Source organism: Coturnix japonica, chromosome 1 (genome assembly GCF_001577835.2).
Source record: "Coturnix japonica isolate 7356 chromosome 1, Coturnix japonica 2.1, whole genome shotgun sequence".
Taxonomy (NCBI): Eukaryota; Metazoa; Chordata; class Aves; order Galliformes; family Phasianidae; genus Coturnix; species Coturnix japonica.
In genome coordinates this window covers 172,986,936-173,013,034 of record NC_029516.1, presented here as the reverse complement: position 1 = coordinate 173,013,034, position 26,099 = coordinate 172,986,936, and the positions used below count along the sequence as shown (strand labels likewise).

The following is a 26,099-nucleotide window of genomic DNA, read 5'->3' as shown; positions in this document are numbered from 1 at the left end:
TGACCTCTTGCTTTGTTTGCTTGGCTCAGATACTGGATCTTCAGGAATGACAGTCCTTAAAAGCTGGCAAACCTCTCTTAAAGAAAAATGTTCTTTGAGAGGAATTGTTGTGATTTCAGCCACATCACATCTGAGCCAAACTCTTGGTCAGTTTGTCCATAACCACATGAATCAAACTCTGCTCTGTCCTCCCACATCCCAAGTATGACCCTCCCCACTCCAGAATAACCATATATATATATATATATATATATATATATATATATATATATATATACTGTTATTATTATATATATATTCAGGGTGCTCAACTGCAGTGCTGAAAGTCCCTGTTTCCCATAGTATTACCTCTCTGGCTGCCCCGTGTGTTCTCACCTCGACCATGAGACACCTTGCATGGGGGCAGTAGGGTGATTTAAGGATATTAGTATGCCTCCCAAGCCACTGTTCCTCAAACACACATCCCTGGCACGTCCCATAGATGGTTTGCTCCACACAGTGGGATTCCTATGAGGCTGGGGTCTAAAGGCATCGTGGTTGCACTGTCATGGACCAGGAGGGCACCAAGGAGCTGCAGAATAGGGGGCAGAGCCTGAGCAGTGTGAAGGGACAGGAGGTGCCAAGTGCCACATCCTGTGCCAGCCTGTGGCCATTTTTACCGTGTCCTTCTTGGGAGAAGAATTCAAGCCTATGAAAACGAGTGCAACTGTGGTCTTCAGTCTGGTACAGGTGTGTCATCCTAGGACAAGGGACCAGCAAGTTGCAAGCACTTTCATCTCAATAATAATGTGAAAAGGCAGCCACCAAAGCCCCATAATGTTGGCAGTGTCGCCCACTTCACCCAGTCCCCTACTGCAGCAGACCAGAATTCCCTCCTTGCTCTGTCCCTCCATTCTCTGCTATTGTGGTCATAAACACTGGGCTCTACCATGGGAATTTGTTTTTTGTTTACTGTTGAAATCAAGTCTTTCCAGCACACGTGAACAAGGTAGGTGTTTAGATAAGCAGTAAGATTTCCTCCTACTTCTGTACTTCTGTAGCTTGTGGCTGTTGTTACAGGTCTGGTGCAAGGTGTTGTTTAGGCTGTTCCTCTGCATTCTCATCTCCCCAAGGCAAGTTCTACTTCCTCCTCACCAATCACCTCCAGCCCTTCCCTGGGAGATGTCGACCAAACAGAAGCCAAGTCTCTTTGGACACCTCATTATTTCGGTTTACCAATGGCATTACTTTTCCTCCCTTGGCAATTTTGCCATAGGTGCTTGTGAGTTCTCATTTTCCATACCCTTAACTCTCAGAGCTGTTCTTTATCTGCATCCTTGTATCCTTCTTTCTTTCAGAATGGTTTGTTTTACAGCATGTTTTACAGTTGATGCTGAAATCCAAGGACTCTGAAAGTCCAAACCAGTGGCTCTATCCTAAAGATGACACAGCATGCTTGCTGTGGGGTCAGGCCTTTTCCATGGAATGCCTGAAGTCATGATGGTGGTTTTGCCACCTTTTCATGGTGCTTGGTGTAGGGGTGCATGATTTAGCATGGCAGCTCTGTTTGGGATCCACAGCCTCTTGGGGATACCCTTCAAAGAGGAATGCATTCATACGTATCCTCTTTTGTCCCATCCACTGCCTGGAGAGCCCACCAACACAGCATAAAATGCTCTGGATATAACCATACTCAGCAGCTTTTAGGAAATGGGCAGCCCCAGGTTAGGCATAGCAGTCTTGTTGGTGTTCACTTGGACTCAGAGCATCTCTACAGCACCTGGAAGAGCTTGCTTCCATCTTGGATATGCTCATTCACCTGGCCCAAAGAGACAAACAAAAGCCCAGACTGCGTCCATGTCCCCATTCCCCAGAAACACTGAGTGAAAGGGAACTCCATGTACCTTCTCCAACATCGACCTGGTCCATTCGAGGGCAGCAGACCTATGCTGAGCTGTTGGTGCCCACTAAGGCTTCCTGCCAGCAATGCCACCCAGCAGAAGGCATAGGGTCCTGACTGAGTCAAACATGAACCCTCATAGAGATGAACAGCCACACGTGGTGCCAAATTGCCATGAGTGCAGCCAGCAGGGCAAGATAAATTATACATCCCCTCCAACTGGCACTTGTGATTCCTCATCTGGGATTTGTCCAGGTTTAGGGTCTATGGACACCAGAGAGATGGTTTTGTATGGTCAGGAGGAGATGAAGGAGGAGCTTTTTGCTGTTTGCAACTACCAAACAGGAGGGTACAGACAGGACAGAGCCAGATTTGAGAACAACCACAGGACAAAATTCAGCAGCATCATGGGAAATGAGATATAAAAGGGGAAATAAAAGACATATCTTCAGCACTTCAGCATGAGCATGTTCTAATAGTATTATCCAGAGGGCTCCATGCACAGAGGTACTCAGAGCTGGGGTAGACAAACCTCCAGGCAACCTGGTTTAACCAAAAAGTCCCACTTTGAACAGAGGGTTGGAGCAGACTTCTCCACAGGCTGCTTCCAACATGAATGATCCCACAAACTGATATTCTGAGAATAAAGTGGCACTGACACCTGCAGGATGGTTGCCCTGGCTGTGCACCTTCATTTGGGGATAACGAGCTGCACTTTGGCTTGCTGGAGCCGTTGTCAGGGAGGTTGCCAGGGAGGCTGACATCAGATATCCCTTCCCTATAGATTATCATGCACAGCAGCACCATCAGTTCCTAATCTGCAAACGAGATGGGAGGGCAACCAGAGGAAGCCCTGGAGGGTGTTTTGCGTCAGTGGCCTGGGTTGCCTAGCACCGCTGGGACCACGGAGAAGGGGCACCAGATTTTTTACCCCTGCGTGTCCTATCTGGGAGCCAAACATCGCTGAGGACATAGCAGAGGAGCAGCAGAGGAGATGGCAGCTGAGGCAGGGGAGCTCAAGCTGCCCTTCATCCACGATGACCAGCTCACCCGGTGCATGCGTCTGAGAGCTCAAAGCCTGCAGCAGAAAAATGCCAAGCCCCAGGATGGTGAGAAGCTGCTGCGTCCCAATGAGCACATCTACAGGGTGGATTTCATTCAGCAGCACAACCTGCGCTTCCTCCGCTGGGACATTCAATTGGAGAGCTCTGGGAAGGTGATGGTGACTGGAACCTCCCAGCACTGGACTCCTGACCTTACCCACCTTATGAACCGGCAGCTGCTGGAACCAGTGGGCATCTTCTGGAAGAAACCAGGGGCCAAGGAGGTGGAATACAATGAGGCAGATGCTCAAGAATTTGGGGAGCGGCTGGTGGAGTTAGCCAAGATCCGCAAGGTGATGTATTTCCTCCTTGCTTTCACCGATGGCCTTGAACCTGCTCAGCTGAAAGGTTCCATCATTTTTAAAGCCTGATTTCCTCCATCTCTGTCCTTCTTGCTCAGCTATGCTTTGTCTTCATTTTTCTTTCTTTTGTTCAGTTCTTGGTTGTTTCTATGTGGTTCTTCATTGATGGGTGGCATAACAGAATGGTGGAGAGTATCTTGGCACTTCTGGAGTTCTTCACCCCTGAAAAACATTCCCTAAACATGCTTTCCTCAATCTGAATGAAGGGGAAGAGGGAGGACGAGCCATGGATGCTTGCTGCTTTATTTGCCTAGAGTATAATTCTGCTTGCTTGTGAGTTCAGGGATTCACCAAGCCTGGCTAGCAACAGTTTTGCTGGATTGGAAATGTTTGGCTGCTCTTACCCTTCCAACCATGGCACCTGGATACAAAATGCCCGATGGAAAAACAAATTGCTATGCTGCAAACGGGAGAGGCATCCTGGAGGGTTTCCATCAAGTTTCCATCCCAGCCATCCAAAAGGGGAGGCTTGTTTGAGATGGATCCTTGCAAGGATGCTAAGTGCTTGCAACTTACAGTGACTCCTGTGTGACTGTGACTGCTCCATGTCTCTGAAGACCAGACCTATGGAAGCTCACCTTACCATGAAGCTGAAGGACCTTCAGACGTGTTGTATTCAGCATTCATACAAACCCACTGGACAAAAAATAGAAGGGTGGACCTTCCTTTTCCTGACTTTCACTGTTTAATACTGGGGGTCATTGTGGGGAGGTGTGCTCAGACATGTTGCCTTCCTCTTGCTGCATGTATTTTTGATACTGAGATGGGTTGAAGCAGGCATGCATGTATGTGCAGAGCCAGCAGCTTGGAGCAGGCTGTATGTCTGAGCCAGCTGCTAGTCCCTTGCAGCAAAACCAATCTCTGCATGATTATGGCTTTAAAACACCTTCATGGCCAAATTGGATGGGGCATTGAACAACCTGGTCTAATGGAAGGTTTCTCTTTCCATGGCAGGGTGGTTGGAACTAGGTGATCTCTAAGGTCCTTTCCAACCCAAACCATTCTTTGATTCTGTGATCTATAGAGAGTACCTTGCAGGCCACGTCCAGGATGTTTTGTTCCTGTCTCATCCATTGACTGGGGATAAAGTGCTGACTTTGGACATCCTCTTTTCTTCCACCCAAAGGTATTTTAGTGACACTTCTTGAGAGTCACGGGTGGAAATGTCCTTTGAAAAAGTATTTTTATGATTGGTTTGCACTTGCTCCCAAATGGGGCTGAGCATTAAGGTATGAACTGAGGTTTTCCTGAGGTGTATAAGGAGACAGCAGTGGTAGGAAAGCCAGGATGAAATGGCACAATTCCCATCCAGCTTTTTCTCCACATCCCATGGAGATGCTGGACACCATGCCCTCTCTAGCCCAATCACAGTGTATAAAATGATATACACAAGTTGTATTAGAGAAAGGGGAAAAGTCAAACAGGAGATGGAGAGAAGTTGGGAGCTTTGAGTCTTGCTTGCAGCCAAAGTTCAGCAACCACATATGGCCATGCCGTGTTCACTGCATGGACATTGCTTATATCCGAAGATATGCTGTATTCAATGAAGAGAAATAAAAGGGGACCCATCCCTGGTTGACTATAGTATGGACCTATGGTGGATCAAACCCAGTTCTAGGGTCCCAAAATGGTCTCTTTTCCAATAGAAGAACCCTCTTTATACATCCCAGATCAAAGTTCCTGAGTGCAAACCAGATTAGACCCCATAACAGGAGTCACTGCCAACTTCCAAAAAGGTTTTTGCTTGCCAGGTCTCATAGTATGTAATTGCTACAATGCTGTTTGCTCAGTTAGAGTTCATGCAGTGGGTACTTTGCTTGGTATTGATGTGCCACAGTAAATAAAAACCTTATCAGCTGGTTTCCCCTTAAGGACCAAGGATATGCATATTTTCATGATTCCCTATCTGGTAGCTGCCCCAGTCCTGTATGCAGTAAGGCAGAACCCACCAATTTTCAAGTCATTGCTGGTATTTTTGATAATCTCTTCTCTGTAAAAAAAAAGAAAACAAAAGACCTAAAAAAGAACATTTACCACCTTCTCTCTCAGTGTGAAAGGCTAAATGGAACATTTAGGGTTTGGTTTGGTTTGGTTTGGTTTGGTTTGGTTTGGTTTGGTTTGGTTTGGTTTGGTTTGGTTTGGTTTGGTTTGGTTTGGTTTGGTTTGGAGGGGTGTGAAGCTGGGCAGGGGAGAAATTGATGGAGGAATTGATGCTCATGTGGATCTCACCTTTTAATCAGAGCTGGGACTGGGAGATGAATGGGGCACTCTGATTCCTCTCTCCCACAGGGCAGATGATCCAATTTATGCCAACCACTGAAAATCTCCCTACAAAGTTTTCAGCCCTGTAAAGGTTTTCAGATACACTACTCCATCCCATCTCCTGGGGAAGTTCAGTCCTGGTTCGTTCAGCAGATTGGCACAGTGGGTTCCCCTCCTCCCCATCCTCAGCTGGCAAGTTCCCAGTAGAATCAGCACCCACCCATCCCTCCTTCAAGTCAGGGATGTTTCTTCAGAATCATAGGTGCATTTTCTGTTAATCTGCCTCTCTGGAGTAAGAAAAACTGCATCAGGTTAGGGAAATGCCATTTTCACTGCCTTAATGCAACCAAGCTAAGTCCGGGACTGAGCAGGATCCCAGGATGAGTGGTTAAGGTCATGCTCTCTAGTAACCACTGAGGAGAGCTGAGATATCTGAAGAGGGCTCCTGGGGGTGGTTTGGAGCTGTGGATCTCGTTTATATGACTATCTCCTGCTTAATCCTTTAGGGAATATGCAGTGTTAGGCCACAGGTGGAGTTGCACTGTGTGCCTTGAAGTGTGGATGTCCTGAGACCAGTATCCCAATAGGCACCTGGAGCTGCCACCTCTCTCCTGTTGTGCCAGTGGATGTAGGAGATGGCTGCTCTCTGGCCCAGGGACATCACTGTCCCACTGTCCTTCTTACACCCTTCTCATGCACACTGGATCTAGGTGCCCTCAGAAATTCACCATAGAATCGTGGAATCATTAAGGTTGAAAGAGACCTCTGAGGTCATCTAGTCCAACTATCCACTTACCACCAATATTGCACCATGTTCCTGTGTACCACATCTACATGGTTCTTGAACACCTCCAGGTATGGTGACGCAACTACCTCCCTGTGCAGCCTGTGCTAGTGCTTGGTCATTCATTTGGAGATGTTTTTCCTAACATCCAACCTGAATCTTCCCTCTGGTACAACACAAGGCCATTACTGCTTGTCCCATTGCTGTTACGTAGGAGTAGAGGCTGACACCCACCTCACTGCAGACTCAGTGAGGTTACAGACAGTTGTAGAAGGCAGTAAGGTCACCCCTGAGCCTCTTCTTCTCCAGACTGAACAATCCCTCAGCTGTTCCCCATAAGATGTTTAAGGTGCTCCAGACCCTATACAGCTCTGTTGCCCTTCTCTGGACCTCGATAGAGGGGCCCAGAACTGAACATAGCACTTGAGACGGAGCCATGCCAGAGTTGAGTACAGGGGGACAGTCGGCTCAAGCTCCTGCTGGCTGCACTTTTGCTGATACAAGCCAGGATGCTGTTGGCCTTCTTGGCCATCTAGGCTCACTGCTGGCTCATCGTCAGCCAAGAATGGAGAGTTCATGAAGGGTTCTATGAGAAGAGGAGCTTCACGCTTGAACTCATGCCTCAGTGCTTGCCACGTTGAGCAAAGGCTCTGGAGGTCATAGAATCATAGGATATCCTGAGCTGGATATATGCAAGGATCATCAAGTGCTTCACACAGCACCACTCAAAATCCAGACTATGTCTGAGGGCGATGTCCAAACACTTCTTGAACTCCAGCAGCTCAAGTGTATGCTCACTGCCCTTTGTAAGCTTATCCATGCCCACTGCCCTCTGGGGAAGAACCTTTTCTGAGAAGAGATCAGACTCCTCACCCCTTGAGTCACTGCTGGAACACAATCTGTTAGTAGATTCTGCTTTATGTGTGAAGGCCAGCCACAGATCCTGGTGCCTTCAACAGCTGAGGATAATTTTGGTGCCATACCCAGAGGACGGGATAGTAGAGAATGGTGGGGGATCAGTACCTCCTGCCACCATTAGTGGTAGTGCTAGATCTCAAAACCAGCCAGCTGGAAGCTGAGTAGCTGTCTCTAATCAATACCTTAGTCATTTCTAAGCTCACATTAATAGTGAGTTGATTAGCACAATGGTCCTCTATGACAATTCATTATCACGAGTGCCAGTCAGGAGGGAATCGATGGGGACTGATGGTCTGACCTTCCCTGGCAGTTACCCAGAGGGAGTCTGGGACATCTTTCATTAGCACTCCTGGAAAACACCAAACCCTCCCAAAGTGGCTCTTCTCATGGCTCTGTCTGTTCTGCTTCTATTGATCCAGACAACTCAAAGAGTGCCATTGAGCTCACAGAGCTGAAGGCAGCATTAATATTTCAACTGTCTTTCATTCCAAGGAACAATAAAAGCCCTGGGCTGGAACAGGGAGTGTTACAGCTTTGTGGTGGCAGTCATAAGAAAGCACAAAGTTCCAGCAGGGGGAAAAGGGCCAAAGACTCATACAGGGGTCTCACTATGACCTGGGGCTTCCCGAAGACCTCCTTTCCATGCAATATAGCTGTGTCTTGTCCTGTCCCATCCCAATACTTACTGTTTGTCTCTTCAGGACAGGCAATGAATCATTAAGTTTGGGAAAGACCTCCAAGATCCCCAAGTCCAGCCATCAACCCATCCCCACCATGCCCACTGACCACATCCCTCAGTGCCTTATCTTCACAGTTTTGAACTCCTCCAGGGACAGCGATTCCACCACCACTCTGGGCAGCCTCTCCCAGTGCATTACCACTCTTTCAGAGAAGAAATTTCTCCTAATATCCAACCTGAACCTGGTGCAACTTAAAGCCATTACCTCTTGTCCTATCAGGTGAACTGAAACATGCCGTGCTACTAATTTTTCCCATGGGCACACTGGAGCATCTCCTCTCTTAGGTCACAACATTTAGGAAGCAGTTAAATATCTGATGGTGCCCACAAGCATGGAGGGTACAAATTGTTTTTACTGTTTTAATTACCCATCCCTTTTTGCCATGTCCCGCTGAGATTGTTAATGGCTGTGACTCCAAACCTGCGCTGCCTCAGCTTCCTAACTTCTCTAAAGTTTCTTTCACTTCAGACTCATTTTTTTCTTCTTCCCTTCCTGTACTTGCTGGATGACCATGGCAGGTCTTTGTAGGGGTTAAAAGGGACCCCGTGGGGAGGGGGATCTCACTTTTTTCTAATTTATCAGAGCAGATATGCCCAGAGTGGTGGTCCCCATTCATTACCACTCTGTATACAAATACAGCATTCACACCAGTCCTGTCACACAAGGGCCAAGGAAAAGGATTTAAAAAGGGATCCCAGCAGTACTCTTCTGACATAAAAATTCACAGAAATTCAGTCATAAGAATGGCCATCAGTGAGAATGTGCTTGTCAAGAAGCATTTTGATAATGCCCTCATAATATATAATAACTTTTGGTTAGACCTGATGTGCTCAAGTTATTAGACTTGATGAACTCCATAGATCCCTTTTAAGTGGTCTATTTGATTCTGTTCTAAAACTTTGATCCTAAGAACAGCCATCCTTGGTCATATCAAGGACCCTTCTGTTCCAATAGCCTCTCTACAACAGTAGATGACAGCAGATTTTCTGGGAAGAATTATGAAAATGAGGTCAAGGAAGGCATAGTAGAAACAGAGCTGTGAAAGATCTTTAGAGACATCCTCCAATGAAGTATAAAGTCTGAGCTATTTCAGGAGATGCAAATCTAGTCTATCTTGGAAGAGGCAAGCCCAGAATATGTTGTGAATGGGCTATAATGAGCAAATCCACTTCCCTCAGGTTCTTCCTCATCATTGATGTCATCTGCATGAGTTCTGATGTAAGAATTAACCCTAGGAAAAAAGGGGCATAACCTGAGTGCATGTCTCCTTTCTGTCTCCTCCTTGTGTTGAACTCAGGTCATCCCAGACTGGAAGGAGCAGGAGTGGAATGCCGAGAAGCCTGAGAGCTATGCAGGGATCTTCCACTTCCAATTCTGGCGTTTCGGTCAGTGGCTGGATGTGGTAATAGATGACCGCCTGCCCACGCTCCACAACCAGCTCATCTACTGCCATTCCAACTCCAAGAATGAGTTCTGGTGTGCCTTGGTGGAGAAGGCTTATGCCAAGTAGGTACTTGGGCAGATGCAGAGCAAACGAGGACCTGCACACTCCAATTTTCATCTCTGTTCATTCAGCAGTTGGCTTATACCAGTGGAAAATAATTGTAGTAAAAAAATGCTGCAGGCTCCACAGGTGTCTGGTGCCATGTAGGAGCTGGCAATGGTTATTTCTGAATTTGGCTTAAAGAACTATCAGAGGTAGCACTGCATCAGGGAGGCAACATGAATCTGCTCCTATATGAGCTGAGGTCTTTCTTTCCTTCTTGAGGATGCAACAGTTTTATAGGTCAGAAGTAGATCTAAGGTTATTGGGGGCATATTTGTGGTCAGGGTCTCCACACCAAACATCATCCTTTTTCTCTTCTGTGTACTCAAGAACTGGAACTTCCATCTGGAGGGTGCTTTAGCCTCAGATATTTTAGTCAAAACAATGGATTTCTTAGGGGGGGAGTAAGATGTATCTTGGATACACAGGAATTGGAAGAAAAAGCCTTCACTTTCCTCAGTTTACCCTCAAAACAACATATCCTTCAAGCCCACTTTGATTTAAATAATACCTATTTCAGGGATTACAGGAGTTCTGGAAACAGCACAGATCTGATTTTGTCGCCCTCTTTTTGCTGTCCAATCCCACTGAAATACTGCCTACAAAATGTCTGTTCTCTGTTCCATCTCAAGAAGTGTCTGAGAGCTCTTAAAATGTCAGTGCTACTGTGCCAACCCTGTCACTCTCTTTTAGATTGTCAGGATGTTATGAGGCCCTGGATGGAGGCAACACAGCTGATGCTCTGGTAGACTTTACCGGTGGGGTCTCTGAACCTATTGACTTGACTGAAGGGGACTACACCACTGATGAAGCCAAACGAAACCTCCTCTTTGAGCGTGTGTTGAAAGTGCACAACCGTGGAGGCCTCATCAGCTGCTCCATCAAAGTAAGCAACGTTGCCTGCATGATTGTGGTTTCATGGGATTAGGCATTTTAGGATGTTGTTTATCCAAGCCTGTTGGAGGCATCTAAATTAGATCAAGTAAACTGTGGCCAAGGGTTCGTGCATAGATGTCAAAGGAACTTGCACAGGGATGTGGTTTAGTGGGCATGGTAGTATTGGGTTGATGGTTTATTACTTTTATTACTCTTTATTACTCATTGCTATGTCCAAGAGCTCAGTTTCATCCTCCTGGCCTTTCAATACTATCAAAGCATTCACTTCCAGGAAAAAAACAAAAACCATTTTCATGTCTGTAAGTGAACATCTTCATGAACACTGGGTTTCAAATCTTCCTTTATAACCAATAGGATAAACATTATTGCTTAAGGAAGACATCATGGGAGCTCAGAGACCTCACACAACTGGTGAAGACTAGACTGAATCTAGTACTGAATACAATGTCAGATACTCCAAATAAAGCAGCTTTCTCTGTCCCTGAGCCTCTTTGTGTCCTCCTGCATAGGCTACATCAGCAGCAGACATGGAGGCCCGCCTGGCCTGTGGGCTGGTGAAGGGCCATGCATATGCTGTGACTGATGTGCGGAAGGTCCGCCTGGGCCATGGCCTGCTGTCTTTCTTCAAGTCAGAGAAGCTGGACATGATCCGCATGCGCAACCCATGGGGTGAACGAGAGTGGAACGGCCCTTGGAGTGATACGTGAGTATGCTAATAATAAGCAATAGCACTTTTTTTTGGTGGAAAATGTTGGACTAGAGCAAGCGCTGAGGTTATATCTACACCCATTTGGTAACATATAAGCAGTTGTGGAATGTTGCTTCAACCAGTGTCCTAAACCTACTGTTTCATTTGGGTAGATGTATTTTTTGTCCTGGGTTCCCAGAAGGACACAGCAGGAGAGTGTCTGAGCTTGCAGTCGTCATTGAGGTTCTGGTGGATGTTGTGGTGAAATCAGATGCATTTCACTCTTGTAAAGGGTAGTTGTAGCTCACCCCTTTACCCCCAGTCTTGTTTTAGCCAAAATAATACTTAAAAGAGTCAGTGTATACCACTGCCATGATGTCTGCAGATGGGATGGAATAGGACAGGATGGGATAAGATGAGATGGGAAGGAGAGGGATGGGATGGGATGGGATGGGATGGGATGGGATGGGATGGAAATCCAAGGGCTGGTGCCTCCTTGCCCTCACAGTAATGATTCCGCACTCCTCCCACAGCTCTGAAGAGTGGCAAAAAGTGAGCAAAAGTGAAAGAGAGAAGATGGGGATGACAGTAGAAGACGATGGTGAATTCTGGTGAGTCCTTCCTCAGGCTGCCACCATGGACAGTGTTCACAGTCCTTCCATCCTCTGAAACATCTGAGTCATTACCATTCAACTGGCTAACCAGAGCAAATGGCCTTTCAAGCTATAGGATTTTCAGTGGCATCTCCCTCTTTTGCCCATTGGGCATTAGCTTTGGCTGGTCATGACCATAGGATTGCAAGCTGCTCAGTATCACACTGGTTCCAGAGCATTTCACTAGGGCACTAGAAACCTGTTAGAAGTGTGTTGAGCATAACCAACTCACTAGGTACTGATAACAGTACCACACATACCCATACATGCAGGAGGAGCAATTGCTTTGCTACTGTCACTCCAACACATACAACTGTTTTGTTTGAACAAATGAACTATTTGCTGTGTGTGTGGAGAAAGGTGTCTCCACCTCTTCTGTTGGTATCAGAGGCTACCCACAGTCTCTAAGAGGTGGCTATCCATCTCCCTGCACTATGCTGCTCAGGAAAACAAAGCAGCATAACCCAGCTCTGTCCTTTCTGACTTAGGATGACCTTTGAAGACTTCTGTAGATACTTCACAGACATCATCAAGTGCCGTCTCATCAACACATCCTACCTCAGCATCCATAAGACCTGGGAGGAGGCAGTGCTACATGGGGCATGGACCAGGAGTGATGATCCCTTGAAGAACCGCAGTGGAGGCTGCATTAACCACAAGGATACCTTTTTGCAGAATCCACAAGTGAGTCACGTAGCAGAGGACATTCAGAAGCCTTCAGATTTGCTTCCAAGGATTCAAATCTCCTACAGGGACTTAAAAGGACAAAAAGGTCACCAGAGCTCTGTGCTCATATTTTTAATGTGCTCATGACCTTTATTGGACTGAGACCCCTGGGAAGAACACAACCAGCGTCCAGCCCAACTCTTTTAACCTTACCCTTCCTAATAGGGAAACTGCATCCAAGTGTCTGATGTGGAGCACCTTGGCACAAGCAAACATCCAAACATCAAATTGTGCCACAGGGAAGTGGTAATAGCTGGTGCCAGTCAAGGCCAGGAAACATTTCCAACTACTTAGATGCCTGAGTGATCCAATTATATTTAGTTTCCTCAAACCTTGGCACTGTTAAATGTACTAGGATAGATGTAGTCTATAGGGCCATTTCCTTCTAGCCTTTCTGGGCTTTCAGAGAAGGCCCTGATTGGGTTTGGTTTTCCTCTTGAAACAAGCTCCTCTGTCTTACTCTCAACTAAGATTCTCAGTAACATGGGACAAATCCTTTTAAGTCCTTCATCTAATAAGCAGGTGAAGGGTGGTCCATCCCATTGTAGGAGCTGTCATCAAGGGTGTAGAGAGCTGTTTCGTGCTCCCTGCTCTGTGTTAGCCTCGCTGTTAGGTCTTTGTGAATTAGTCCTCTATAGGAGGACTTGTGACAGACTGCAAGGGGTGAAATGGTCTGGTACAAGCATCTAGACTCCTTGGATTCTGCAGAACAGTTCAAAGATGGATTTACCCCCATTCATGCCCAGTGCTTCTGTCTTCCTCACCTTTCTGTGTTTGCTTCCAGTATGTATTTGATGTGAAGAAGGCAGAAGATGAAGTGCTGATCTCCATCCAGCAGAAGCCAAAAAGGACCAGTCGCAAAGAGGGCAAAGGAGAGAACTTAGCCATAGGCTTTGATATCCATAAGGTAAACTGTGGGTCCTGCATGCTAGTCTGCATGCCCTCAGTAAATTCCCCTAATCTGGTAACTGATACGTTTCCTCAGTGCTGTCCTGATGACTTTCCCTCTGTGCTCTCTCCCCAGGTGGAGCTGAACAGGAACTACAGGATGCACACCCTGCAGCAGAAGGTGGCCAGCTCCATTTACATCAACTCCCGCAGCGTCTTCCTGAGGACGGACCTGAAGGAAGGCCGCTATGTCATCATCCCCACCACTTTTGACCCTGGTCTTGTAGGCGAGTTTCTTCTCAGGATTTTCACAGATGTGCCTTCAGATTGCCGGTAAGGAACAAGAGCAGTAATGGAGAGGAACTGCCTTTTTGGAGAGTGCTTTCTGTTTTATTTTACGTGGTAGCCCTGACTGGAATTGGCCATAGCCTTGTCCAGTGCTGGTGTTTGGCTTCCTTTCAAAGGTGGCCAAGTGACAAAGACACGTGGAGAAGTTCCCACTGTGCTTCTAAGCATGACATGGGAGAGCATCTCAACCCTATGGTGAGAAGGAGATCAGAGTGGGGAGCAGAGTCTGCCTGTGGATGGTACATAGGCTTCCCATCCCGATAGAGAAAACTTATTGGCCTGCCCATCGGGTAAGGCTGGGCATATCCCAAATATTACACATTTCTCCCCAATAGAGAGCTGACACTGGATGAGCCACCACACACCTGCTGGAGTGGGATGTGTGGGTACCCTCAAGTGGTGTCACAGATCCACGTCCTCGCTGCAGCTGGCCTCAAGAATCAGGACTCCCAAGGAGGTAATGGCCTTTCTCTGCCCATGGTGGGAGACTGGGACTTGGTTGTTTCAGGGGGAGAAGAGAGACGTGGTTTCATGAAGTGAGGACTTGCTGTGAATTCTTATGTCCTCAGATAGTTTTTCAATGGAAGCACCTGGTTCAAGCACTAGAGGAGGAGAAAGTCCATGGAAAATCTTTCTGTGCACGTGAGCCACTGTTAATTTTAAGCTATCAGCAGGGATTCTTGGGAGATCCTCCCAGAACCTCCTCAGAGCTCTTGGCAGAGATCCTGCACTGTTCCAGGCTTTTCTCTTTAAGTACGAGCAACTGTAACATTTAGGAATCATATTCAAAAAGTCAAGTTTTAGTAGTGAGGACAGATAAGCAATGGTCGATGTTTTGGGGGTAGTCTTCATTTTATTTTATCACCTACCACAAAGGGAGTCTTCCTATTGTGTCCAGTGCACAGGGTGAGAGTTTTGCTCTAAGTAGGTTGTTTTTTTCCTTAGGTTACTTAAAATACTCAATGTGCCTGTAGCAATGCAGCAGTGTAGTCACAAAAACATGACCTTTTCTTCCATGTGGATTCTGGAGCCATAAAATATGGTTTTCAGCAAGATCTCCCTGGGAATGGCTTTTCCCAGCTGTGTTCCAGCTGTTCAGCTCCCACCACCACCAGACTGATTATTCAGTGGTTTCCAGTGCAATGGGTATCCCTTGCATCTCCCAGCCTAGTTCCTCCACACCACTTCAGAAACAGTGATTTACAAACTGGAATTTGGCTCCTGCTCTGGAATATGAAGATTTTATGAGACATCCCAAAAGAAGAGGCTGGTTTGGAAAAATGTGAAATGAAGCAGCTGTGTTTTGCTGGGGAACTGGATCCTTGCACACAACAAGCTGGTGAGGAGGTGGTCTGGCAAACAAAAAAGTGGTCTTAAATCCTGGCCCTGTTCATTTCTCCTCATTCCCATGTTCCCCTTGGACAAAAAAGACACGCTTGGTCTGTTTCTGTCATAGCCACTGAAGTCCATGGCTGGAAAACACATCTGACAATTAAATTTCCAGAGCAGTATCTCATTCTCTACTGAAACTCCCAGAACCTGCACTTGTTTCATAAGTGAAAAGTGGTGTCTAATGAGGAACTCTTTGTCCTAGAAGCTCAGGTACCATCCAGCTATGAGCTAATAGTCTTTGGACTTGATAACTGACCTCTCCATCTTTTTGGCCTGTTCATTCCCATAATTATCTTCTTCTAGCTGGGATATTGTTATAACCTTTCCTTTCTACTGACCTTCTGGCTTCCCACTCACCAGCTTTGCCTGCTTCAGTCTCTGAATCCCACTCATTTCACCTCTTTGCCCCTCAGTGCCCCATCTTTCTCTTCTCTTTCTACTACAGATGATCCTTTTCTTTTGTGACATTTCGATCTTTTCCCTGAAATCTTGCTCACAGCAAATACTTTAATCACCATCTTCACCTTTTAAAAGTATTTTTAGATATATTTCCATTCTGAGGTTCACTGTTCTGCCACTAGTTCCTGACTAAACATTCCCAGTTCCCAGACCCTTTATGGATCTCCCAGCTTAGCATAACTTGGCACTTAATTTTGGCTCGGCTTTGTGCTCTCATCACCTTGATAGCCCAACATTTTTCTTAACCCAGTGTTAGCCCTTATACTTAAAATCTCTTCAGCATTTGAGTCTCACTCAGTCTAAGAGAAATATAAGAGTGCCAGAGTTTTATGAGTAGAGGTGGAGAGCATATTCTCATGCTGAGCTAGTTGGTTCTGACCTTAAAGTAAAACCAAGCCTAGTTCTGGAATATATGAGTCCAGTGGAAGCAAGTGTGTTTTTGCAGGCTCCTTCTGTTCTTGGTGTTTCCTTCCCTGAAACAAGCTCTGTGAGCCCAGCTCTCTTCTCCGTGGCTTTATTTTCTCCTACTTTCAGTAAATCTTGTAAGGGAGAGGTGAGCACATCACTGCCTTCCAAGCCCAAAGGCAAGGAGAATTTAGGGTGATGAAGGAGGGCTTAAATAGAATATGTGGTCAAGGAAGAGGTGGCCATTTCATAGCAGTCCATCACCAGCTCCTTTCTGGGTACCATGTCACCTAACAGAGTAAGTCCCAGCCCATCAGCAGAACTTCCTGGACATCATCTGGGGTGTGATGCACTTCTTGGCAGATAGTCATCTCTTCTGGTGGGGTTTGGAGGAAAACTGCTGCATGCAGCCCCTGGGAAAGGGGTCTGAGAAATTACAGGAGATACAAAATAAGGATCATGTACTTTTTATCTCCCCAGGAGCTGACCCATATGTGATAATAAAGTGTGAAGGTCAAAAGGTTCGTTCTGCAGTGAAGAAAGACACAGTGTCACCAGAGTTTGATGTGAAAGGCCTCTTCTACCGCAAGAAGCCAGGAAAACCCATCATTGTTCAGGTATCAATGATCTGGGGGCCCGAGGTGAGGCTGCACCAGGCAAATCAAAGTGGGAGAGATTGGTCGGATCCCTTAAGGATCTACCCTTGTTTTATTTCTTCAGATCTGGAACCATAACTTGATAAGCGACGAGTTCTTGGGTCAAGTGACACTGAAGGGAGATCCCAGTGACCAGCAGTCTGTGCACACACTGCACCTCCAGGACAGAGGGAACAGAAAATCAAATGATCTGCCTGGAACCATTGCTGTGAGGGTGCTCAGCAGTAACATCCTCACCAATGTCTGAGTATTCAAGGACTCTCCTCTAGTGCCACATATGTATATATATGCATATATACATACACACACACACATATATATATATACACACACAGCCTATCTACCACCTGCAAGTGTAGGAGAACTATGCATGCATTCCACTCAAAGGAGCCAATCTCGTGTTTTCCATGTTAAAAAATGGTGCCTTGTTGGGGAACCACAACAGTCCTTCTACTGGCATCCTCTGCAGCCCCATCACCACCATGCACCCCATGGGATTGCTGCTGGTAGGCTGTGTGTCCTGACAGCCAAAGCACGATGCCCAGGTGCTGTTTGTTTACACGGGGCTGGCACACACGTGTCAACATGCACACGTGTGGTCACCATGGTCCCACCAGCTGCTTCGATGTGTCTTCAGTGTGTCTGCTTGGTTTTAGAGTAGTGCGTGAGGAGTCTTCTGCCCATGAACTGCCATTTAGTCGCTTATCCAAGGAGGCACATCAGCAAAGCAGAAGCGGAAAAAGAAACTGGGGCTCTTGGGGTGTTTTATTGATATGCACACAGTGACTGGATGGGAAATGCATTAGGGCAGTCACACAGTCCCAAATCCACAGGGTCAGCAAGACTAGTGGCTCCATCACTGCAAGGACCTGCTGTCTCATTCCAAATCCTGTTCAGCCCCACACTGTCCTGAGTCACAGAATCCCAGAATGGCTGAGGTTGGAATGGACCTCCAGGTCCATCTGGTCCAACCCTGTCCAAGCAGAGACACCCAGAGCAAGGTTCCAACCAACCACATCCAGGTGGCTTTTGGAGGTCTTCAAGGAGGAGATCTCACAACCTGTTCAAGAAGCTTGTGTGAGGGCTTCATCAGCCACGTGGCACAGAAGTGCTTCCTGGTGTTCAGCTGCATATTCTGAAGGATGCAGAGATGCCAACAGCTGTGGTTGGACAACTGTTCTGCAGGGCCATGTTTTTGAGTTGGTCTGGTCTCAATTCCTGCCTGTGCCTCTCAAACTGCCATCGTGCCTGCTGTCTGCATTGCTTTTTTGCAGTCCCCATCCCTAGAGCCTGAATTCCATATTATGCTGAGTTGTAACCCCATACCTGAGTTATCAGCTGGGTATACTTGCTGCGTATATTCAATGATGGGGTAAGAGAAGAACAGTTCCTCTGAAGGCCAGAGCATTAGATCTCATGCATGAGGAGCATCAATTCCCATGGATGAGGAGCTTTGCTGAATGGACATCACCTTCACTGCTGCATACAGATTTCTGATGCATCATTTTCAGTGCCTGTCTTTCCCAAATTCCTTTTAAAAGCTATGGGATTTTAGGTCATGTTAAAGGAGGGGAGCACTGCTCCTAGTACAGCTTGAAAATGCCGGAAACACTGAATTCATTCTAATATTCATCTGCCACCTCCAATTTCCAGTTTATTGATGAGTTGCATGGAGCTAAAGCCAGTCCCACAAGCACAGCCCAAACACATCTTGGTACAAAGGTACAAAGCACAGTCCTGCAGTGTGTAAACCCATGCTCGTTTGCTGTAATCCTGAGTTTCTCTTCCTTATTCCACTGGGTGGCAGAATCTGGCTTCATATAAGCCGTACCAGCGGATCCTTTTCAGTCACTTCTTTGCTTGGGGAATAGAGCACACATAATACAATGCTTCCTGTAAAGAACTTTGCTTTTTAATTCAGACGAGGGTCTGAATTAAATCACTCCGACATCACCCAGTCCAACTGTCCACCTAGCACCAGTATTTCCCCACTAAGCTATTTCCCTAAGGACAGCTTCACCCATTTTTGCAGGCTGTTCTTCCCTCCTCTTCTTCAGTTGTTAAGCCGTTGTGGGTCAGCATCGGACTTTTGTCCAAATTCCTTGTTTTCTTAGGTCTTATTTTCCAGGGCTTAGCAGCAGGTAGCGGCCCACAAGATGCTCTTTCTGGGTCCCACCTATTCCTGTTGTGCAGAACCATCTTCCAAATCCTGTTGCCATCACTTGTACCCTAATGAGAGTGGCACTTTGCAGAATGAGTTCAGATGCTCCTGCTTTGACAAAGGGATGTTTTGAGCCCAAAGTTGAAGCAAACTCTTGATTCTGCTCAGCACGATTCAGAGTTAACTTGGTTTAGATCCTGGTTTTGGGCATAGGACTCGTCAATGAAGATAAGCGGGAGAAGGACTGTAGGACCAAAAGTTGTGATCTAGGTCTTAGGAGTGATAGGTGAGAGGGACACCTAGAAATGCTTTGGAAGGAGAAGAGCCATTCAGAAGAACACCACAGGAGCATCACAGGCATTTTGCACCATCAGCAGCAGATGGAGGTAGCTGGTATGCTTGCATGAGCCATGTTTTCTCAGGAAATCAGACTACCCATTGCTTCAACAGACCACAGCCATTTGGCCCAGGTGCCCTAACCCACGTCAAACTGTACTGTGATCCCCAAGGAGCAGCACTGAAGCTTGCTGGGGAGCAGCAATGCCCTGATACCCATGGCCAGCCTCCCTCCTTCCTACGGAGAATCAAGCCATAATGCAAGGCAGCTTTCAGTACCTTCTTTAAAATAGCAATCGTCATACCATACCAGGACCAAAATGTCTTAATATTGATAATAATTCTGTTCTTTTAATTTCTTTTTTCTTGCTGAAAACTTAGAGCAGAAGCTTTCTTTCCCCCTCCATTTCCAAGGGATGAAGAAAAATTACCTTTTTGTTTTTAACTTCTTTTCTTTTTTGGGCTTGTTTGTAGAGTGGGTTGAGGAGGATGGTTATTGAAATGCCGCGGTTCATGTCAATGCCTTTTCTTTTTGAATGGAGTAAATGGATGTATTCCACTTTATTTTTGTCTGAGGGGAGGCTAAGCCTGATGAGCACTTTCCATCCCCCTACCCGCCTCCGCACCATAGAATCATGGGATCTTGAAGGTTGGAAAAGACCTCTCAGGTCATCGAGTCCAACCATCAACCCATCCCCACCATGCCCTCTAAACTAAACGGTGTGGGATGTCTCTGATTTATTTTCCATTTCTTGTATTAATCATTGCGTCAATCACACGTAGCCCGTCACTGCACTCCATGAAATCCCCTCGTTTTTAATGTGATCGTGTTAAACCAAGCTATGAGTTGTCTTCGTCCCCGAAGGCACCGACGTGTCACGCTGCACGAGATCGGCGAGCGGTCTGAACTGAAGGCCAACGTTGTACAGATGTAAACCTCCTATAAATAAATTGTGTATATTTTATTCAGACTCCCTGCCTCCATACTGCTGTGTTCTTCCAGAAGGTTTTTGATGGACACCAGGTGGCTCTGCAGAACCTTATTTATTCATTGGCTTGGTTCACTGAACTCCATTCGAATTATTTACTCCGTGAGCTTTGAGACAGAGGCAAATGTTCACAGAATCATAGAATGACTTGGGTTGAAAAAGACCACAAAGATCAAGGTTGCAAGGTTGGATGAGCCAAAAATCATCCTGTGTGCTTCCACACCAACACTGGCATTGAGGTTTTGCTGGCACAGTAAGGTTTGAGAGATAAGGCTGCTTTGCAACTATGCTCATGGCACTCAAGTGGTGTACAACAACATGTGTTGGCAACATGGGTAGGGATGCTGGAATTCGTGTGAGGCCAAAAGCAAATCAGTATGGTGACATTGGGACAGTGCATATGGTTGGAGAGCAGCAATAGGGAATAGAGTGGGCCCTGGTTCCCCAGGGGTCCTGCAGCATCTCCTCATCCCTCCAGAACTGTCATGTTCTGGGGATTTCGACCCACTAATTAATAAAAAGGGCACTTTGGGGCCTTCTTTTGACCTGCAGGAGCACCTTTAAGATGAAATAAACCACCATAGCCACAAGATGGGGCTGGAATGCTAATTTTCCTTAGAGTTGGGTCTTCTGTAACCTACAGTTTCCCATTTTAGCCCTCACATAGAGTCCTCCCAGCATGGATCTGAGCCTCCTGCCACTTGAGCAGGCTGAGGATTACCAGTGAGAATGGCTGCAGAGCTAACAGGGCTCTCAGCAAGGGGTTCAGTGGCTGTCCCTCAAAGCAGCTGAGGTGGTGCCATGTCCTTGGCCAGTGTGCTCAGTGTTAAATATGCAGGGATAAGATGGCGATCCATAACAGCGACATCCTGCCAGAAGAGTTTCTATGGGCTTAGAAAGGGATGTGGCGGTCACAACATGACTTACTTCGCCTATGTTCTGAGCCGAATTCCTTGATGCACCTTTGGAGGACAAGGGCTCTCTCATAGTGCTCTATTCCCATGTCATCAGCAAAAATTCAGCCATCCCCAGGAGAACGCTGTTTCAGACATCATCTCGTATATCTTTGGGCATATTTCTATGGATGGAAGAAAGACCTCAAAGGGCACTGCCACCATTTGCAATTAATTTCCAAGCTTGTATGGCCCTACCTTTGCTAAAGCCCACCCAAACCAAAAAACATGCTCCAGGTCTGCTCAGCTTCTCTGCAAAGAGAAGCTTAGAAACACTTTGTGTGCTAATGCTGCAAAACCAAGGTGTAGTTTGCAACAATTACGAGATAAAATGCCATACTTCGTACTCAGAAGCTCTGGGGATGTTTCACTGCACAATTTAAAGCAGGAAGGAGAAAAGACATCAGCCCTGATTTAGGCAGGGAGTCAGCAGGTCAGAGTTAAACTCCTAGGCACAACCTCAGCTCTGAGTTTCCTGGCCTTCAGGCATTTCTCTCTGCTGACTTCCCCATCTTCCACATTTACAAGCTCCGGTTTGGGCATTCAAATACAACTTTCAGCATCTAAAAGAGGGCTGTAAGAAAGAAGGGATCTGAAAGAAGATCTGAAGAATCTTCAGCAGGGTCTGTTGGGATAGGAAAAAGGGACATGGTTTCAAACTCAAAGAGGGGAGTTTTAGACTGGATTATAAGAAGGAATTTTTATGATCAAGGTGGTGAGGCACTGGCACAGGTTTCCCATTGAGGTGGTGGTTGTCCCATCCCCAGAGGCACCCAAGGTCAGGCTGGATGAGCTCTGAGCACCTGATGGAGCTGTGGGTGTCCCTGTTTCACTGCAGAGGTGGCCTTTAAAGGATCCTTCCAACTCAAACGAATCTGTGGTACTATGATTCTGTGATCCCATCAACATCCCAGGGGATCTGGATGAGGTCCCCTCGTTTTACACATCCATGTGCCTTCAGCATAGTGCTGAGTGGTGTCCCTGGGCAGCCCTTTGCCCTAGAAGCAATGAGGACTCGGCTATTGCAGAACTCGTAGAGCTCCATGGGTTCCACCATTTGGGGCAGCCCCAGGGATGCAGGAGCGCTACCGGAGCATGGGGATGCACGGGAGTGCAGTCCTCGCCGTGTCCCCGGGTTGGAGGTATCTTGTACACGCACAGACACACACACCCACGTACACACACACCAGGGGCTGGCTGTAACCCGGCTCCTCCCCCGCTAAGAAGCTCAGCAGCGGGCAGGGCAGCCGCTGCCCTCTCTCCGTACAGGAGGCAGCGCGGATCCGCTCTGGGCACAGAGTCCTTTTCCCGGCCCCAACCCTGGCCCCAACCCTAGCCCCGACCCCGGCCATGTCCCATTAAGGTAAGGAGAAGGGGAGCGACAGGTTTGCAGCCGGGAAAAAGCCGGCTGGAGGCTGGGGATGCTCGGAAAGGGGAGGAAGGGGTGGGGGGGCTGCAGTGCGGTGGGTATGGAGAGGGGTCCGCTTCCATCGACCCCGCCCCAAAGCCCGGATAGAACATGGAAAAGGGGTGAGAGGGGTGGGTGTGGGGTTTCCCCACCTGCCAGGAATGGCCGGCAGCTCGGCTCCTGCAGCACGGATTAGTGCCTCGCTCATTTCTTGGCTCTGATTAATTTAACTCGGGTCACCCAGCTCTGAGCTGGGTGAGGTGGGGGCTGTTCCCCTTCTGTGCTGGGGTCTGAAAGATCCCCCTCCTTCCTTCCACGTCCCCTTCATATTCTGAGATACGTTCGCGTGTGCTTAGAGATGGGGAGGGGTCGTTGGGGGGTGTGGTGCTGCTGTACTGTTAGTGGCACAATGATTTCAGGTGTCTCCCAACCCCAATGGTCCTGGGGACACCTCACCCTCTCTTTGCTCTGCTCCAGATCCAAAGCTTTGTATTTTGCTGCCCAGTTTGGGAATGGGACGTCACACGCAGGGGATGTGCTGCACCAGCTGGGTTTGGTAACAAAGTGAGATCCCTAAGCTTTCCTTGATGCAGCCACAATATCCTAAAAAGGTGCAGCCAGCATCGCTTGGCATCTCTAAGAAAACTGGGGTGTACATTGGATGCATCCTGCAGGCAACATGGAGGGAGAGTTTAAAAGGCAGCAGACCTGTGGATCTAAGATGGTCAGTGGCTCAAGTATGGCTGCACAGGGCTCGGAGGTGGTCTCAGCCCCAGATCATCTTATTACTGTTAGTGTGCTTCTCTCCATAGTCTCTCCATTGTTGGTCCAAGGAACAACCCCATGGGGTTAATCTGTGCCTTGCTTTGAGATCTTGAGGATGTAGCTCTCCCTCCCTTCTCCGCTGTGGGATGCTTCAGTTCTTATCTCTGTCCCTATGAATGGGGGGATCCCAGCATACCAGTTGTGGTGTTGTAGGAAGAAGCTTTTGCTAAAGCTTCAGCCCAAATCTGCCTTTGTGTGAGACCTTGTGCAAGATCCCCACTGTCCTGCATCTCCAGTGGACAGCAGAACAAGGACAGAGAGAACAAAAACAGTACAGCTCTTCCCTGCCATGGGCTGATGCTCAAGTTGTTGTCACCTGTTGCACTGCAATCCTTGAGTGTGCAGATTTCAAAGCACAGCTGCTTAAATAGTGCGTAATATCAAAGCCATGGTCATAGTGTGCTCTGCTCTTTCCTTCCTACTTGGCTTTTTTGTTGAAAGCTTTGTGCTTCTGTACAGCCAACATGTAAAGCCAGAGTCTGTTCTTGGGCTTTTGGGGGCACAACCAGAGTAATTTCATGAAGTTCCATCATCCCCTCACTAACCCAATATTGATGAAATCTGAATCAGGCCAAGGGATGAGCCCCTCTCTATAGCAACATGATTTCTATCTCATTTCCCCCCCTTCCTAGCAGCCTATCCATCTTGCCCTCTATTAAGTTTCCACAGACCAGGGGCTGCTGCACAGTGTTTCCCTCTTACGCTTGCTAACTTGTGACTTCGCAATCCTTTGGGTTGCCATGGGAAGGATTACGCTGTGATTAATGAAGGTATTGTCGGCCCATAGGGGTGGTTTTTTGTTGGTTTTTTTTTTTTTTTTTTTTTTTTTGGTGTTGTTTTTTTTTCCCCAAAGCCTTTCCTGGAACAGCAGAATGGCAGAGACGGGCAGAGGGGAGAGATGGCTGCAGGCACTCAAGTCCCAGGCAGGATTCCACTAAAATCTTGCTGTCAGGTAGCAGCTGATACCTCTACTACTTGCCAGGTTACCTCTTTAGGTTCCTTTTGAGGGTGAAAGGAGAAACGTTGACTTTCATAGTTTGCCTGGAGCAGAGCCAGTAGTTTCTTGCTCCTGAAGAGCTATGGGATGAGTGTCACTGTACCAAGGGGCTGGCAGGATGTGCAGCTTTCTGCTGGGAAATGCTCTTCTCTTTTAGCAATGTGTGGGCAGAAACTGGTGTAGGATGAACTGTGCTTTGAGGCTGTTGAGTCCCAGAGGCAGAAAGCTTCTCCTTCCCAGCAGTGCCCATGTTTGGTGTACCAACCATCCCCAAGGAGCACTCCAATACCTTACTGCATCAAACACATGTGAGCCTCTGCTCTGCAAAGCACTGAGATGCCAGGAGAGAACAGAGTGCAGTCGTTCCTCTTTCATAGAGCAGCAATGAGAAATGTGCAGAAACCCGATGAAAAATGGGCATTTAAATAGACAGAGCGCCAAATATATAAGCAAAAACCACCATCCAAAAGCCTCTGGGGACACCCCCACTTCTCAGCACTGCTGACTGAACTGCATCCATCCTGAAGAGATTGGCTTGGCTTGGAGGGGACCTTAAAGCCCATTCAGTTCCAACCCCTGCCATGGGCTGGTTGCACTGCACCAGTTCATGCTGCCCAAGGCCCATCTAGCCTGGCCTTGGGCACCTCCAGAGATGGAGCACCCACAGTTCTCTGGGCAACAGTGCCAGGGCTTTGCTGCCCTCAGAGTAAAGAATTTCTAACATCTAACCTTGATTTCTCCTCTTTTATTTTAAACAATTCTCCCTTGTTCTATCACTATATACACTGTGTAAAAAGTTAGTTACAGCTAAGAATCAGCTTGCATTTCAGAGGGCATTGCAAATGCTGAAGTACAGGGAAAATACTGGAAATTAGGAAAAATTGCTTCTCAGAGTGGTCAAGCATTGGCACAGGCTGCCCAGGGAGGAGGTGGAGTCACCATACCTAGGGGTGTTAAAGAGCTGTGGGGTTGTGGCACTGAGGGACGTGGTCACTAGGCATGGTGAGATGGGTTGGGGTTGGACTTGGTGATCTTAGAGGTCTTTTCCAACCTTAATGGTGCTATGAAAGCTGCTCTGAGCAGCCCTCAGGCTGAGCTAGACTTGGGAGCAAAACCCACTTGGGATCAGGCTGTTATATGTTACCCAGCATAACTGTCATTGTCTAGAGAGAACACTTTGCTTCTCCTTGAATTACCTCACTTCTAGCAATCAAAAAAAGTAATAGCAGTAAAGGACAAATGGAGAGTGAAAGAGCATCACATTTCATGTCTATCAATCAATGGTGTTCTTGCAATTGGAACTGTTTTCTTCCCTCCATTCCAAATATAATATAGGTCTACCAGGGGGGAACTCAGAGAAGGAAGGGTAGTCAGAGGTCTGGAATAACTTTCACAAGAGGAAGGGTTGTTTAGAGAAAGTCTCTTCAGACTGGGAAAGTGATAGAAGGAAGATACACATCCCCAGAAGTAATCATTGTATTGAGATTTTACTTAAATTTCTTTATTTCCAAGGGAACATCAGATGAAACTAGCAGAAACGACATTCAAAGCAAACAAAGGTTCACCCGATCCAGTTTCTGCGATATTCCTTACCACAAGATTATGTTATGGAACCTACAAGTATTCATGGGTTGAAAAAAGTGATTGGGCAAATGAAAAGTCACTCAAAGGCTTGTAATAAAGTAAAAAGCTGCCCTTGTTTGGCTCTAGAATTTATTGAGCTG

The 26,099-nt window shown here is 47.1% G+C and overlaps 3 protein-coding genes across 9 annotated transcripts in view; all 3 read left to right on the top strand.

Moving 5' to 3' along the window:
• The window catches only part of CAPN5 (calpain 5), a 45,742-nt gene extending 25,568 nt beyond the window's left edge, over positions 1-20,174 (top strand). The window contains exons 4-13 of one of the 2 annotated variants that reach the window (XM_015852495.2): positions 9,346-9,554; positions 10,288-10,480; positions 11,001-11,194; positions 11,713-11,790; positions 12,321-12,516; positions 13,343-13,465; positions 13,583-13,779; positions 14,130-14,251; positions 16,531-16,667; positions 16,771-20,174. In XM_015852495.2, the coding sequence (XP_015707981.1) occupies positions 9,346-9,554; positions 10,288-10,480; positions 11,001-11,194; positions 11,713-11,790; positions 12,321-12,516; positions 13,343-13,465; positions 13,583-13,779; positions 14,130-14,251; positions 16,531-16,667; positions 16,771-16,953 (1,632 nt within the window). In that variant the 3' untranslated portion in view covers positions 16,954-20,174. The remainder of the gene's footprint in view (positions 1-9,345; positions 9,555-10,287; positions 10,481-11,000; positions 11,195-11,712; positions 11,791-12,320; positions 12,517-13,342; positions 13,466-13,582; positions 13,780-14,129; positions 14,252-16,530; positions 16,668-16,770) is intronic. The other variant, XM_015852496.1, reaches the window with a different exon arrangement.
• On the top strand, positions 318-8,096 carry OMP (olfactory marker protein). Its single transcript, XM_015852497.2, has one exon. The coding sequence runs from the start codon at positions 2,874-2,876 to the stop codon at positions 3,351-3,353; it is 480 nt and encodes a 159-aa protein (XP_015707983.1). The 5' UTR covers positions 318-2,873; the 3' UTR covers positions 3,354-8,096.
• Positions 20,175-22,363: 2,189 nt separating the features above from the next.
• The window catches only part of MYO7A (myosin VIIA), an 82,944-nt gene continuing 79,208 nt past the window's right edge, over positions 22,364-26,099 (top strand). For all 6 annotated transcript variants that reach the window (XM_015852500.2, XM_032442283.1, XM_015852499.2 and 3 more), the window contains exon 1: positions 22,364-22,508. The gene's annotated coding sequence lies outside the window, so the exon portion shown is untranslated. The remainder of the gene's footprint in view (positions 22,509-26,099) is intronic.

Excerpts from the sequence above, each read along its gene's own strand:
- OMP (XM_015852497.2), top strand. The coding sequence starts at position 2,874 with ATGGCAGCTGAGGCAGGGGAGCTCAAGCTGCCCTTCATCCACGATGAC.